This window comes from Xenopus tropicalis, chromosome 4 (genome assembly GCF_000004195.4).
Source record: "Xenopus tropicalis strain Nigerian chromosome 4, UCB_Xtro_10.0, whole genome shotgun sequence".
NCBI lineage: Eukaryota > Metazoa > Chordata > Amphibia > Anura > Pipidae > Xenopus > Xenopus tropicalis.
In genome coordinates, this window is record NC_030680.2 from 49,566,367 (window position 1) to 49,582,880 (window position 16,514).

The following is a 16,514-nucleotide window of genomic DNA, read 5'->3' on the forward strand; positions in this document are numbered from 1 at the left end:
TACTCAAACTTACACACGAACACATACATTTTGGGGGGGGGGGTGTTCACACATTCATAGCACTTACAGCACTCACACGTTACATGCACACAAAACACATTTTACCTAGTGTACACACACTTACACACTTATGTAATTTTGTAAAAAAAAATTTTTATTGCATAGTTTTTATTCTTGCCTGAAAAAAAATGTTTTATTGCCATTGCGGATAGCATATTCGCTAACTGCACTGCGCAATACCTTTTGTGTATTATTTTGGTGTTTTTATTACACTTTCTGTGCATTTTGGTGCATTTTTAGTCATTTTATTGCATTTTTAGCCATTTTATTGCATTTTCAGTTATGCATAGTTGTTGTTCGCTTGACTTTGTCTGTAAAACTAATTTGCCCAAACCAAAATACTCAAACTGTGATTCTGACTGCAGAAATCACTAGGAAAAAAAACCATTGATTTTAGTGATTGTTTTTTGGATTGTAGCAATTTTATTGCATTTCACATTGTTCTTTGTTACTTGTCTTTGCACATGGACATTTTGTCTGCTGTATTTAAATTTGGCTTCCTCTGTACACCACATAGTTTGGTAAATCTATGTATATAGGGCATCAAACCATTCTGTTAAGCATAGCTTTCTAGTTTGGTAGATTGTCAGAATGTGTATTTTCGAAAAATATATGGCTTTCTAGGGTCTCCGTACTGTTAGGGGGTCTTATGGCACATAATACACATACCGGGTACAAAAACTGCACAAGCCCGAGCGTTATATGTGAAAATTCATATGCACTATTTTTATTTGGGGGGGGTCAATGTGTTTTTTGTGTTTTTACCCCACAGAAAATGCAGTAAACATGTTGAATTTTCAGTAGCTAAAGAGTTCTCCGGGACAATTTGTATGTACTAACTTCCTTTTGGGGTGTCTACATGCCAGATACATTGGTGATCCTATGCACGATGGGCATCAAACTGTTCGGTGGACCCTTGGCTTTCATATTTAGGATGTGTTATCTTGGTACCTAATGGTATGTGGGAGAAAATGTGCTTGAAAGTGGAAGCTTTGAGGTGACTCTGGCAGATTTGGAAAGCTCAGGTTCTCCTGAAAAAAACAATATATAGTTTGCCTACCTAAACTTAACCCTTCTCCCAGTAAAAGCACAGAATGTTTACAAAACGTCTGGCACTGAGGGGAACCAAAATGTCAAATTCTGCTGGCACTTAAAGGGTTAATTAACGTTTTATTGATTTTTTTTAGTAGACTTAAGGTATGGAGATCCAAATTATGATAAGACCCCTTATCCAGAATACCCTTGGTCCCGAGAATTCTGGATAATGGGTCCTATACCTGTATATAATTTGTTCAGTTGAATCTGTTGATCTGTTGCACTTTCCTTAAGCACAGGGTGCTTGCACCCTAGTAAAGCTAGAGATGCTATTAATTTAATTTAGCACATTGTAACAGCTAATTCAGCAATAAAATATCAATTTATTTGTAAAATTAAAAAAAATTAAAAAATAGAAATCGATTAAACATTATTATATTTAAAAATAATATATGTTTCATAAAGGTGAACGGTTAAATAATATGTTTCATAAAGGTGAACTGTACAATTATCTATAATTGTACAATAAACCATAGGGTTGTGCCTGGTCAAAACATACCAACAAAATATACCAGGTCTACCGCTCATACACTCAACAGGCCAAAATACCACTTTGGTTTGGTCTAAAAGGCTGAATTCTCAGGCAGAATATGTTCATTATAGTGCAGCTTCTGATAAGACATGTTAGTTAAGCCATCTGGCCTATACAACCACCACCATTATTTAACCCTTTAAGTGCCACAGGACGTAGAATCTACGAGCAGAGGCGTGGAATGAGTGGCCCCTGGGGCCCCATAGGAAAAGTCAGGCACGCGGTTTCTACGTGCCTGACATTTCCTGCTTCCCCCTCCCCCCCTCCGTCTGAAGACTCATGATCGCAGGGAAAAGCAGCAGCTCGGCTCCTGGGTCCTTCCTCCCACCTCCAGAGGATCTGTGTGACTGTTTGTCCCAGGTAGGAATTAAAAATCACACATACATGCACATAAAACATTAATACACACACACATACATTTTGGGGGGGTTTCACACATTCACAGCACTTACAGCACTCACACTTACTTGCACACACACATGCACACAAAACACATTTTGCCATGTGTACACACACACACACACACTTATGAAATTTTGTAAATTTTTTTTTTCTATCGCATCGTTTTTATTCTTGCGTGTTCGCTAACTGCACTGTGCAATACCTTTTGTGTATTATTTTGTGTTTTTATTACATTTTCTGTGATTTTGGTGTATTTTTAGTCATTTTATTGCATTTTTAGCCATTTTATTGCATTTTCAGTTATGCTTAGTTGTTGTTCGCTTGACTTAAAGGAACAGTAACATCAAAAAATTAAAGTTTTTAAAGTAATTAAAATATAATGTGCTGTTGCTCTGCAAAAAACTGGTGTTTTTGCTACAGAAAAGCTACTATATAAATAAGCTGCTGTGTAGCCATGGGGGCAGCCATTCAAGCTGGAAAAAAGGAGAAAAGGAACAGGTTACATAGCAGATAACTAGTAGATAAGCCCTCATATAATGGGGGTTTATCTGTTATCTGCTAAGTAACCTGTGCCTTTTCTCCTATGAATGGCTGCCCCCATGGCAGCAGCTTACTTATATAAACTATAGTACTCTTTCTGAGGCAAACACACCAGTTGTAGCAATGCAGGGCAACAGTACATTATATTGTAATTACTTTTGTACACTTTAATTTTTTGGTGTTACTGTTCCTTTAATCTGTATAACTAATTTGCCCAAGCCAAAATACTTAAACTGTGATTCTGACTGCAGATATCGCTAGGAAAAAAACCAATTGATTTTAGTGGGTTTTTTTCTTGTAGCAATTTTATTGCATTTCACATTGTTCTTTGTTACTTGCCTTTGCACATGGACATTTTGTCTGCTGTATTTCAATTTGGCTTCCTCTGTACACCACAGTTTGGTAAAACTATGTATATAGGGCATCAAACCGTTCAATAGACCCCTGGCGTTCATATTTAGAATGTTTTATGTTGATACGTTACAAAATGTGGGGGTACATATTGAGGTAAAATGCAAGTTTTGTGACGATTTTCAGAAATGTCATAAAAACCGTTCTGTTTAGCATAGCTTTGTAGTTTGCAGTAGAAAGATGTATTTACCAATTTTTGTTTTGTCAGAATGTGTTCTTTTGGAAAATCTATGCGTTTCTAGGGTCTCTGTACTGTTAGAGGGTCTTGTGGCACATAATACACATACCGGGTGCAAAAATTGCACGAGCCGGAGCGTCATATGTGAAAATTCATATGCACTATTTCTATTTGGGTGCCCCTGTACACCACATAGTTTGGTAAATCTATGCATATAGGGCATCAAACTCTTCAGTAGACCCCTGGCGTTCATATTTAGAATGTTTTATGTTGATACGTTACAAAATGTGGGGGTATATAATAAGGTAAAATGCAAGCTTTGTGACAATTTTCAGAAATGTCATAAAAACCGTTCTGTTTAGCATAGATTTGTAGTTTGGTAGTTTGCAGTAGTAAGATGTATTTACCCATTTTTGTTTTGTCAGAATGTGTTCTTTTGGAAAATCTATGGGTTTCTAGGGTCTCTGTACTATTAGGGGGTCTTACGGCACATAATACACATGCTGATAGCTTATATTGCAGCGTATTCACTTTGTATGCACTAACTTCCTTTTGGGGTCTCTAAATGCCAGATACATCGGTGATCCTATGCACAGTGGGTATCAAACTGTTCAGTGGACCCTTGGCTTTCATATTTAGGATGTGTTTTCTTGGTAACTAATGTTATGTGGGTGATAAGGTGCTTGAAAGTCGAAAGGTGTGATGTGATTTTCAGGTATTTCATCAAAACCGGCAATTTTGGGAAAGCATTGCGACTTTGGAGTAGAAACACATGGATACCCCATTTTGAATTTACTGAATGTGTACTTTCCGAAAATATATGGTTTTGTGGGTTCAATGTGGGTTCAATAGTTATTTTGTTGAATTTTCCGTAGCTAAAGAGATCTCCGTGGCAATTTGTATGTACTAACTTCCTTTTGGGGTTTCTAAATTCCAGATACATCGGTGATCCTATGCACAATGAGCATCAAACCGTTCAGTGGACCCTTGGCTTTCATATTTAAGATGTATTTTCTTGGTACCTAATATTATGTGGGAGATATGATGCTGGAAAGTGGAAGATTTGAGGCGATTTTTTTGAATTTTCATAATTTTTTATAGAAACTGCTAAATTCAGGAAAGCTTTGCTGTTTGGTACTTAAGAGTTGGAAGACATGGTTACCAATTTCGGATTCAGCAGAATGGGTACTTTTCAAAAAATATATGGTCTCCTGGGGTAAACCTAATAGTAATATACTGCTGGGAGTTTTTGATCTATAGAAGTGAGTAATCTCCATAAAGCTATACATATCAGGTATTGGCACGTTCAGGAGACATAAGACTTTCCAAATCAGTTGAATTGTTGTCCATAAAATAAAATATGTTTCTGGTATAAATCCCTATATCATCGAGATTTGGAAAGCTCAGGATCTCCTAAAAAAAAAAACCAATATATAGTTTGCCTACCTAAACTTAACCCTTCTAACAGTAAAAACCTCTAAATTGAGAGAGCACAGAATGTTTACAAAACGTATGGCAACTGAGGGGAACCAAAATGTGAAATTCTGCTGGCACTAAAAGGGTTAAACAATAAATGGACATTGTTTTGGCCAAGGATCTTTCTGCTTAAGGTGGCCATACATGCACCAATATTATCATACTTTGTTGTGTATGATAATTGGTGTATGTATGGGGGGAGACAAGGTGACCAATAATCGGCAACAGGCTTAGATATATGTTTTCTCTTTGATCGAGCCAGACTGAAAATTTTGATGAGGCTTTTGAAGGCACCTGTGCATCAGCAAACGGTAAGGGCTAAATTGTCAGATATTAGTGGAATTCTTTTGTTTCTACCTACATATCAGATGAACAATCTCTCCTACGACCAACGGTCACAGAAAAGATTGTAATTGTAACATGTAGAGCAACCTTTAGCCAGTGGGTCTAATATGCAGATCTACCTGAATGTACATAGGGGTTAAGTTGTAAGACAGAAATTTCTACTAGAACACCCTTACCTCCTCCAACAATAAACAGGGTAAAGTTGGCCATACACGTTAAAATCCACTCATTTGGCGAGGTCGCCAAACAAGCGAATCTCTCCCGGTAAGCCAACCTAAGCTGATCGATATCAGGCTAATTCGATCGTTTGGCCCTAGAGCCAAATGATTGCATTACGACATGTTTAAGAGCCGCCAGACCGAGGGCTGCATCAATGAACCAGATACAGTACCCGACCAGAAGGGAAAATCAAACCTGCCTGATCAAGACCTGGCCAATTTTCGGTCAGATATTAAATGGGGAGGCCCCATACACAGGCAGATAAGCTGCCGAATCAGCCTTAAAGACTCGAATCGGCAGCTTAAATTTATTTGTTTATGGCAACTTTAACACTCTTCATAAGAACTTAGAAGGAGCTCTTTCTTCAGAAATCATCAGAAGCTTATTTGATACATATATTATCATAATTAAAGGAGAAGGAGAGTCATTTTGGCATTTTACTGCCAATAGATTTGCCACATTAGTGCCACCTAGAACAATATATTTATTCGGCAGAAAGCATTACTATACCCGAGTAAAAGAGCCCTAGAAACTCTGTTTGCTTAAGATAGCAACTGCAATTTTAAGTAGCTTCCTGTTTGCAGTCTAGCCATTATAGCTCAGAGCACCCATTCCTAAGGGAGGGGGAAGGGAGTTCTTAGCATTTTTATGGGAGGGGGAAGCATAAGAGGGGAGAGAACTACACAGACTCTGACCACTGGAATGAAGAATTTTTCTGAGTCAGACACCTAACAATATGTTTACAAAAAAAGAGACAAGAAATCCTGTGTTTCTTTTGATAGTGTTTCTGTGAGTGCTTATGGCTGTTTTCACATAGACTTTTCTGATAAAGCTTACTAAGTTTTTACCTTTCCTTCTCCTTTAAAGGAAAAGTAACAAACATTTTTTAAGTGAAAAAGCTATTCTACCCTGCACCAATAACTACCCTATCCTGCAAACCCCTTAGTATTTTGAATGCTTTAAAAGAAAATACCTGTTAAGACTTGGCTTCCTGCCAATTGAACTAAAGAGATACGGCGAAGGAAGGAGCAGACATCAACTATGCGACAATCGATTGATCGAGTCTAGCCTGACTCCTTCCTATACAGAAGGAAGGCTAGACTCGATCAATCGATCGTCGCATAGTGATTGCTGCTCCTTCCTTCGCCGTATCGCCTTAGTTCAATTAACAGGAAGCCAAGTTTTAACAGGTATTTTCTTTTAAAGCATTCAAAAAACTAAGGGGTTTGCAGGATAGGGCAGTTATTGGTGCAGGGTAGAATAGCTTTTTCACTTAAAAAATGTTAGTGTACTTTTCCTTTAAAGAACATGGAAGCCCCAAACACCAAAAACGCAAATACAAACATTTAAGCTGAAATGCTAGTATTTCAGTACTGCAGTAGTTAATAAATAGATAGAGGATGTCACTTCCTATGTCCTAATGCTTAATGTACTTGGGCACATTTTCAAGGGCAAAACTTTTGGCATAAGCATTTTAATGTATGACACACCACCGGCAGAAGTGCATGGACCCTCACAACTTGGTTTTATTGTTGATGTGTTGGGGGAAGAAGATGGCAGCCCTGATTGAGAAGAACAGCACAGTTTTAATTATGTATGTTTGAGGCAGGGATGCACAGACTCCAGGATTTGGTTCGGGATTCGCCCAAGATTCTGCCTTTTTTCGGCGGGATTCAGATTTGGCTGAATCAAACCCTAAAAATCATGTCACTTTTTCACATGTAAACACATAAATTAACATTTAACCCTTACATGGGTTTGGATTCGGTTCGGTATTCAGCCAAATCTTTTATGAAATATTCAGGGTTAGGCCAAATCTGAAAAAAGTGGATTTGGTGCATCCCTAGTATGATGTAAGCCTCTTTGAAAATGGCAAATGTAGTGGTCCAGTCAGGGGGGATGTGTGCCTTGTCGAGAACTGTGCTGTTCTTAGGGATTTCCAATAAACTTATGATGAGTTTTCACCCATGTTACATAATTGAAGTTAATGAGGTCTATTGGCATCACAAAATATCCCCCAAAAATTTGGCTCAGTTATTATGTAATTCCAGTGGACAATACCAAAAAGATACCCATTTAGTTCCCTATTTTATTTTAATTTTATTTATTTATATTATGGATCCAACTTTATATGTTGTGTGTTACTGGACAAAGTAAAATAAAAATAAAAAAAAAAACCTGTTTGTATTTTTTGAAAAACAGATTTCAGTGCAGGAGTCTGCCAGAGAAGCTCTATTTACTGATGTGTTTTGAAAAATACATGTGTTCCCATAACAGTATTCCTTTAAAACAATGAGGTGCATATACACCGTATTTTAATGCCCATTTTTAAGAAGATGACACAAAGTGTTATGAGTTCAGAATAATTTACCCAGCAGAGAAGCATTAAAACCTCTTTAAAAATCTGATTTAAATAGGTATTGCAAGATTTTGATGAATATAAAGTTCTTATTCATAAAAAAAAAAAAAAAAAATTAGGCTAAAGAATTAACTGAATTCAAAACTTAACTTGAATATTTTAAGATAATATTTTGAGATAAAACAAAGAAATACATGCATGAAGAAAAAATTGTAGCATTCATTTGACCAAAGCTTTAAAGGACATGTAAAGTCAGGGGGTGCCAAAATGTTATGCCCATCCCCCCCAAGTGAAATAGATTGCTAAATTTTTGCCCCAGACTGGTGCTCCTAAGAACTGCAATTTTAAACTACAACATTGTACTGAGATACTAGCCTTTCAAACTTAAATGTTTGAATTGCATTTGCAAAGACAAATATAACTGATTTTCATGTTTGGGGTTTCCATGTTCTTTAATTATGGTAAGATATCTATGTATCATAAGCGCATACAGGTTTTTTTTCCACAGGCTGGCATGGTTTTTTCCTAACTGAATCATCAGCTAGGGAGAAAAAACTTGAGATCTATTTCACGGGGGGTGCCTAACATTTTGGCAACCACCAGTAAAATATACTTTACATGTCCTTTAAAGTCTCTAGATAAACTTAAAATACAGTGGATATAAAAAGTCTACACACCCCTGATAAAATGTCAGGTTCCTGTGCTGTACAAAAACAAGACACAGATAAATCGTTTTAGAACTTTTTCCACCTTTAAAGTGATCTATAAACTGTACCACTCAATTGAAAAACAAACTGAAATCTTTTAGGTGGAGGTAGGAAAACAAAAAAAACTAAAATAATGTGGTTGCATAAGTGTGCACACCCTTAAACTAATACTTTGTTGAAGCACCTTTTGATTTTATTACAGCACTCTTTTTGGGTATGAGTCTATCAGCATGGCACATTTTGACTTTGCAAGATTTGCCCACTCTTCTTTGCAGAAACACTCCAAATCTGTCAGATTGCGAGGGCATCTCCTGTGCACAGCCCTCTTCAGATCACCCAACAGATTTTCAATCGGATTCAGGTCTGGGCTCTGGCTGGGCCATTCCAAAACTTTAATCTTCTTCCGGTGAAGCCATTCCTTTGTTGATTTGGATGTATGCTTTCCTCCTCATGTTCAGCGTTCTAGCAGAAGCCTGAAAATTTTGTGCCAATATTGACTGGTATTTGGAACTGTTCATAATTCCCTCTATCTTAACTAAGGCCTCAGTTCCAGCTGAAGAAAAACAGCCCCAAAGCATGATGCTGCAACCACAATGCTGCACTGTGGGTATGGTGTTCTTTTGGTGATGTGCAGTATTGTTTTTGCGCCAAACATATTTTTTGGAATTATGGCCAAAAAGTTCAACCTTGGTTTCATCAGACCATAACACCTTTTCCCACATGCTTTTGGGAGACTTCAGATGTGTTTTTGCAAAATGTAGCCTGGTTTTTCTTCGTAAGAAAAGGCTTTAGTCTTGCCACTCTCCCCCATAGCCCAGACATATGAAGAATACGGGAGATTGTTGTCACATGTACCACACAGCCAGTACTTGTCAGATATCCCTGCTGCTCCTTTAATGTTGCTGTAGACCTCTTGGTAGCCTCCCTGACCAGTTTTCTTCTCGTCTTTTCATCAATTTTGGAGGGACATCCAGTTCTTGGTAATGTCACTGTTGTGCCATATTTTATCCACTTGATGATGACTGTCTTCACTGTGTTCCATGGTATATCTAATGCCTTGGAAATTCTTTTGTACCCTTCTCCTTACTGATATCTATTAACAATGAGATCCCTCTGATGCTTTGGAAGCTCTCTGTGGACCATGGCTTTTGCTGTGGGATGCGACTAAAAAAATGTCAGGAAAGACCAACTAGAGCAGCTGACCTTTATTTGGGGTTAATCAGAGGCACTTTAAAGGAACAGTAACACCAAAAAATGTTTATATTTTAAAGAAATTAAACTATAATGTACTGCTGCCCTGCACTGGTAAAAGTTTTCTGTTTGCTTCAGAAACATTACTAGAGTTTATATAAACCGTGGTGTGTAGCCATGGGGGCAGCCATTCAAAAGAAGAAAAGGCACAGGTTATACAGCAGCTAACAGATAAACCCTGTAGAATACAATGGTGTTTTATCTGTTATCTGCTATGTAACCTGTGCCTTTTCTCCTTTTTTCCAGCTTGAATGGCTGCCCCCGTGGCTACACAGCAGCTTATTTATATCAACTATAGTAGTGTTACTGTAGCAAACACCCGAGTTTTACCAGTGCAGGGCCACAGTACGTTATATTTCCATTACTTTAAAACACTTTAATTTTTTGGTGTTACTGTTCCTTTAAATGATTGCAGGTGTATGCTGACTCCTATTTAACATGATTTTGAATGTGATTGCTTAATTTTGAACACAGCTACATCCCCAGTTAGAAGAGGGTATGCACACTTATGCAACCACATTATTTTAGTTTTTTTTGGTTTCTTCCCTCCACCTAAAAGATTTCAGTTTGTTTTTCAATTGAGTGGTACAGTTTATAGGTCACATTAAAGGTGGAAAAAGTTCTGAAATGATTTATCTTTGTCTCATTTTTGTACAGCACAGGAACCTGCCATTTTACCAGGGGTGTGTAGACTTTTTATATCCACTGTATGCTTTACATGTCCTTTAAAGTCTCAAGATAGTTTCCTAAACTGTCAGCGTTCGGGTGAATCCTGTTAAAAATGCTGGGATTTGTCTGAACCCCGGCTTTCACTATATAAATGGACAATCCAGAAGATATGTTTGGCTAGTGAATAGACAAATATGGTAATAAAATACTGAGAATGGCATGAGATACTATAGAAAAAGATCCATGACAAATAGCCCACTGTGACCTGGTGGGCAGAATCAGCAAATATATCCTACCTGCAGGTCCTCATCATTGTGAACTCTTGGAGCCCTGTCTGAATCTGATACATCATCTGAAGATTCCATCTTTCTCTTCTGCTTCCGTCCCAGAGTAATGATCAGTTTGCTAGGGAAAACAGGAAAAGAGACCTCACCAACCTTAATTACTTAACTATCTGCATGCCATTTAAATTGGTCGCTGGTGTTTACACAAAAACATGTTAATAAAGTTACTTTCGATTTTTTTTTAATTCTGAGTACCAATTGCTCAAACACATTTTATACTTTGCCTATTTTATTAAAGGAAAACTATACCCCTTAAATTAATTATATTAAGTGACCTGTTAAAGAATCTAGCTAGTAAATACTGTCCTTTTACATCCTTTTTCCTTGGTCCACTATTTAGTAATGGGCTGTGTGCTCCCTCAGAGATCACATGACCAGAAATAACGCAGCTCTAAAATTAACAGGAAGAAGAGTGGAAGCAAAAGGCAGAACTCTGTCCATTAATTGGCTGATGTGGCCTTGCATGTATGCGTGTGTGTGTTCTAACTTGTTTGCGTGCACTGTAAATCCTATGATCCCAAGAGAAAGCCCTTAACTTTTAAAAATTTTTTTTATTTAGGAGTACCCAATAGAATATACTACTAAAAAAGTATATTTTTATGAAAATGGTTTATTTAGATGAAGCAGGATTTTAAATATGAGTTTCTTTATGTAATATATTTTTTTTATAAAGACCTACATTGTTTGGGGGTACAGTTTTCCTTTCAACATGTAATCACATAAGACTCACTGAATGACTGGATACCTACAAATATAATGATGACCAAATTAAAAGATTCTTAGAACAGGTCAATCTATAACACACCAAGGGGCAGATTTATCTAAGTGTGAGATTGGAGCTCACCACAGGAAAAACTCATCCGCTTTCTATTCATTGGAAATAGAAATAGAATCCTAAAGAATTTTTAGAAGCGTATTTATCAATGGGTGTAACTTAGAGTTCACCATTTGATAAATATGCTTCTAAAGATCCCATAGAAATTAACAGAAAGTGAAGTTTTTCTGCAGTGAGCTTTAATTTTTAAAATCTGCTTCTAAAAGCTGATATAATTGTGAATTTTGTCCTTAATCACATAGTACACAATTTTGGTGTCAGCTTTGCCTTATTTAAAGATAAAATAAATCCCGCATTTTGACATGTGCTCATTCAGAGATCATTAAGCTCACAGTTTCATGCAACCCTTAACCCTGTTCCATAGTGAACTGATTGATTGTGGGAATTAAAGACCCCTCTACTTTCTTGAAAATCTGTGCAACTCCCTGGTCACTTAATATAATTAATTTAAGGGGAAAGCAAAGCAAGGTATATAGGTAATGGTATGGGATCCCTTATCCAGAAAGTTCTGAATTACGGAAAGGCCATTTCCATCATAAGCAAATAATTTTAAAAAATTAGAATTATTTGCTTATAATGGAAATGGCCTTTCCTTTATCTCTGTAATAATAAAACAGTACCTTGTAAGTGATCCCAAATAAGATATAATTACTGTATATACTCGAGTATAAGCCTAGTTTTTCAGCACCCAAAATGTGCTGAAAAAGTCACCCTCAGCTTATACTCGAGTCGGGCGCCTTGGGTCCCTCTAGACTAGCACCCTCTGTCCTTTGTGTGCAAATTAGGCCACCTGCAACCAGACCCTCCAGTGCCCTGGCCTAGGCTCCCACTAGCAATACTTATTTCCCCTTACATCCCTCCGGGACTGGGTCTGCTGCCAGGTTGCAAATGTGCAATGAGCGTGGGATAGTACTCATATTGTTTTTGTTGACCCTCTTCTCCGCTTACAGAGCTAGTTTACTGTTTTTCTTTGAAATAAATATTGAAAAACATATACCCCACTGATGCCTCAATTTATGTAATTTTATTGGTATTTATTTTGATTATTAAAACGTAGCAGTAGCTGCTGCATTTCCCACCCTAGGCTTATACTCAAGTCAATATGTTTTTCCAGTTTTCTTAGGTAAAATTAGGTACCTCGGCTTATATTCGGATCGGCTTATACTCAAGTATATACGGTAATCCTTATTGGAGGCAAAACAACCCTATTGGTGTTATTCAATATTTAAATGATTTTTAACAAACTTGTTATGGAGATTCAAATTACAGAAAGATCCCTTATCCAGAAACCCCCAGGTCCCGAGCATTCTGGATAACAGGTCACATACCTGTACAGGTATATTTGCAAATCAGATTCTATTACCCCACATGCCATAAGATAATGGCATTAAGCCATTACAGTAAGATAAAATTAATGTATAACACACATAAGTTGTGGTTTACTAGCCATTAGCTCCTGATCTGTTGGTAGATTGTTATCTGTTCAAGTCTAAGTGAATAATGCTTGTACAGCTCTCTCTTGGGTATTTTCTATAACATTTAAACACATTACATTTTTGGCATTCCATTTTGAATTGGGGATAAATTTTGCGTAGTAAGGCAATTCACAGAAGTAGCATTATAAAAGTATTACTACATGAAAGCATGTAGCACTAGCCAAATCTCATTAAAACTACATGGATAAAAAAATCCTCAAAATGACAGGCTTATGATAAGACAAAGCTATATTATGAATAGGGATGCACCGAATCTCTGCGTTTTTTTAAGGATTTGGTTTCGGACGGATCTGCGGTCCCGGGCTGAACCGAATCCTAATTAGCATAAATTAGCATATGCTAATTAGAATTCGGAACGGGTTAAATGGGCAATGAAAAAACATTTCACCGCACACGCTTCCAATCCTAATCAGCATATGCTAATAAAGATTCGAATTCAGTTCGGGATTTGGCCGAATCCTGCTGGGTGGGTTCTTAGGTTCGGTCGAACCCAAAAATGTGGGTTCGGTGCATCCCTAATTATGAATTAAAAATGTATCAGAATATGGGCTTTAAAAGTGTGAATGTTTTAAATGTAATGAACATGGACCTGTATGAATTACAGTAAGACTGCTTTCATGATAAATCATACATTAATTTTTTCTCAATTTCCTTAAAAAAAAACATTTATGCAAGTACATGTTGATGTGACAGTCCAAAGGTTCTTATTTAACACATGAATAGAAACTCCAGAACATTTTTTGATGAGGCCACTGCATAAAAAAAATTTCTACAGATGCATAATCTTAAGTATATCTGTGCCATTCTATACATTTGATTAATTCCTTATAGTGATAAAAATATCAGTAGTCTTTTGATATCTCTTGACACAGCATGACTCTTACAAGTCAACTAAGTTCTTATGTACCCTGGCATTATATCATTGTTTTGAGGATACTTTATCAGCTAAATACCTCAGTGCTATGTCAGACTGAAAAAAAAGGTTACTACAATGACAAAAATAAAGCTATTCGAGAGAAAATTCTCAAAGACTAAAAAGAGGATAATCAACGTTTGCTCTTTCAGGGGTGCCGAAAGAAAGCTTGAGGAGAAAGCTGTCCTTAAATACATGGGTAGAGCACTACAGACACGCTCAGTTTAATGTAGGTTTGAAAGAAAGTGAAAGCTCCACTGAATATAAATGGCTCTGCAGCTCTTGCTTTTCAACATCATGGCAGAGAAGTGACCTTTGTCGTGTAGTTATAGCAATTAGTTTATATCAAAGATGGAGCTCTGACACTGCAGGCACCTGAACTGTTCAACCCCTTTTGATGGCATTATAAATCTCTTAACTGCATTTCTCTTAAAGAAACCTATGTGTAGTGATGCCTTAAATCAGTATAGTGTGCCTCTCATTTATTAGAAAGGCCCTTTCAAACACAATTTACAATTTTATTATTCATAATTCGCCCCAGTTTTTAGGGATACCACAAAATCTCCATGCATTAAGCTTACCCATACTCTGGATATAAAAAGTCTATATACACCAGCCTTGAAAATGTCAGGTTTGCATTCAGTTTTTTTAAAAAAAAAAAAAAGAAACCAAAATATATCTTTTCAGAACCTATTAACCTATTCCACATTCACTGAAATATTACCACCTACAAAAAAAACAAAACATTTTAGTGAAAGACGAAAAAGCAAAAATATACAAAAACCTGGTTGCATTACTGAGCTCAGATAAAGGTTGTCTGTTCCTATAGGATTAATCCACTTGGTGTCATACTCCAGTGGCCATGGAACATAAAAGGGCTCTCATAATTGAAGGACTGTGGTACAAAAAAGTATCCAAATCGTTATACATTCCATAGAGCATGGTGAAGAAACTCATCAATAAGTGGAGAAAATATGGCTCAACACTGACTGTACTAACATCATGTTGTCCCTAGAATGATTGATGAAAAGACAAGGAGAAAACTGGTAAGGAAGACCACCAAGAAGACTACAGCAACACTGAAGGTGGTTCAGGATTTCTTGGCAAGTACTGGTTGTTCCCTACATGTGGCAAACATGTGTCTCAGTTGTGGGGTAGGGTAGCAAGATGAAAGATCCAAATTGGGTAAACTAAACTATTTGGCCATAATTCCAAAAGGTATGGTTGGGCACATCATCACAAGAACACCATACCCATAGTCATGGTAAAGGCAGCATCATGCTTTGGGGATGCTTTTCATCAGCTGGAACTGGAGCTTTAGTCAAGGTGGATGGAATCATGAATAGCTCCAAGTATCAGTCTATTTTGTCACAAAACCTTTAAGCATCTGTTAGGAAGTGTATGATGAAGAGAAACTTCACCTTTTAGCGTGACAACAAACCAAAGCATACATCTAAATCAACAAAGCAATGGCTTCACCAAAGGAGGATCAATGTTCTGAAATGGCCCAGCCAGAACCCAGAACTTAATTTAACTGAAAATCTGTGAGGTGACCTGAAAAGAGTTGTGCACAGGATATGCCCTCACTATTTGACGGATGTGGTAAGTTTTTTTAAGGAGGAGTGGGCAAAAATTGCAAAGTCTAGATGAGCCAAACTGATAGACTCTTACCCAAAAAGACTGAGTGCTGTAATAAAATCAAAAGGTGCTTCAACCAGGTTTTAGTTTAGGGGATGTGCACAGTAATGCAACCAGGTTCTTGTCTAATTTTTTTTTTTTTTTTTTTTACTAAACTGTTTCTGATTTGTTATTCTGAAATTTGGATCTCTACACTTTAAGTCTACTAAAAAATAATTTAAACATTAAATAAACCCAATTTGATTGTTTTCCTTCAGTAAGGATTCGTTATATCTAAAGCTGGCCATACATGCACTGATAAAATCGCATGAAACGCAGTGTGGGCTACAAATTATTGTCCTGATAATATTTGTATCATGGCGACCGGTCATTTAATCAGTCAGCGATAAAATCTGCGCATGTATTATATATATATATATCTGATGATATCCTTGGGGTACCTATGATGCATTTCCAGGAAGTCACTTTTGTATGATTGGTGTCTGCCAACTATGTTCAGAACATACTCCAATTTGTTATTTTTAGGGCTTTATCCTACAATTTCTGTCTGAAATGTTAGTTTTAGATTGTTGCATTTAAATGTATGATAGTTAGAAAAAATACTAAAATCTGAACATGTATGACCACCTATAGAATCAAGCACAAGCTATTTAATTATTATATAGAAAATGAAAAATGTGTTTAATTTGTAAAGCTTTCGATAAGAATGGAGTCTAAGGGAGGTGGGCCTTCTCACATTTCAGGGCTTTCTGGATAAAGGATCCCATACATGTACTTCAATAACACTCTGATTCCTTCGTAAAGGATTCGGCCGAAAACTGAACCAAATCCGAATTTACATATAAAGAGCACACCGTGCGGAGTCATTGATTCGGTGCATTCCTAGTTATTAACATTGTGCCTATTTAAAAGGCATTTACATGACTCTACAGTCAATCACTTATGCTGTCATGTTGTCATGTTAAACTAACTCATGCCCCCAGTCATTCAGTTCCTCCAACTGGCACTAAGATGAAATCTCAGTCAACCTTAGGCTAGAGATAC

General features: G+C 36.9%; 1 protein-coding gene across 8 annotated transcripts in view; it reads right to left on the reverse strand.

Annotated features, from left to right (window-relative positions):
• The window catches only part of chd9 (chromodomain helicase DNA binding protein 9), a 144,555-nt gene that overhangs the window by 81,417 nt on the left and 46,624 nt on the right, over positions 1-16,514 (reverse strand). For all 8 annotated transcript variants that reach the window (XM_031900162.1, XM_031900163.1, XM_031900161.1 and 5 more), the window contains exon 4: positions 10,541-10,649. In XM_031900162.1, coding sequence (XP_031756022.1) covers positions 10,541-10,649 — 109 coding nt within the window. The remainder of the gene's footprint in view (positions 1-10,540; positions 10,650-16,514) is intronic.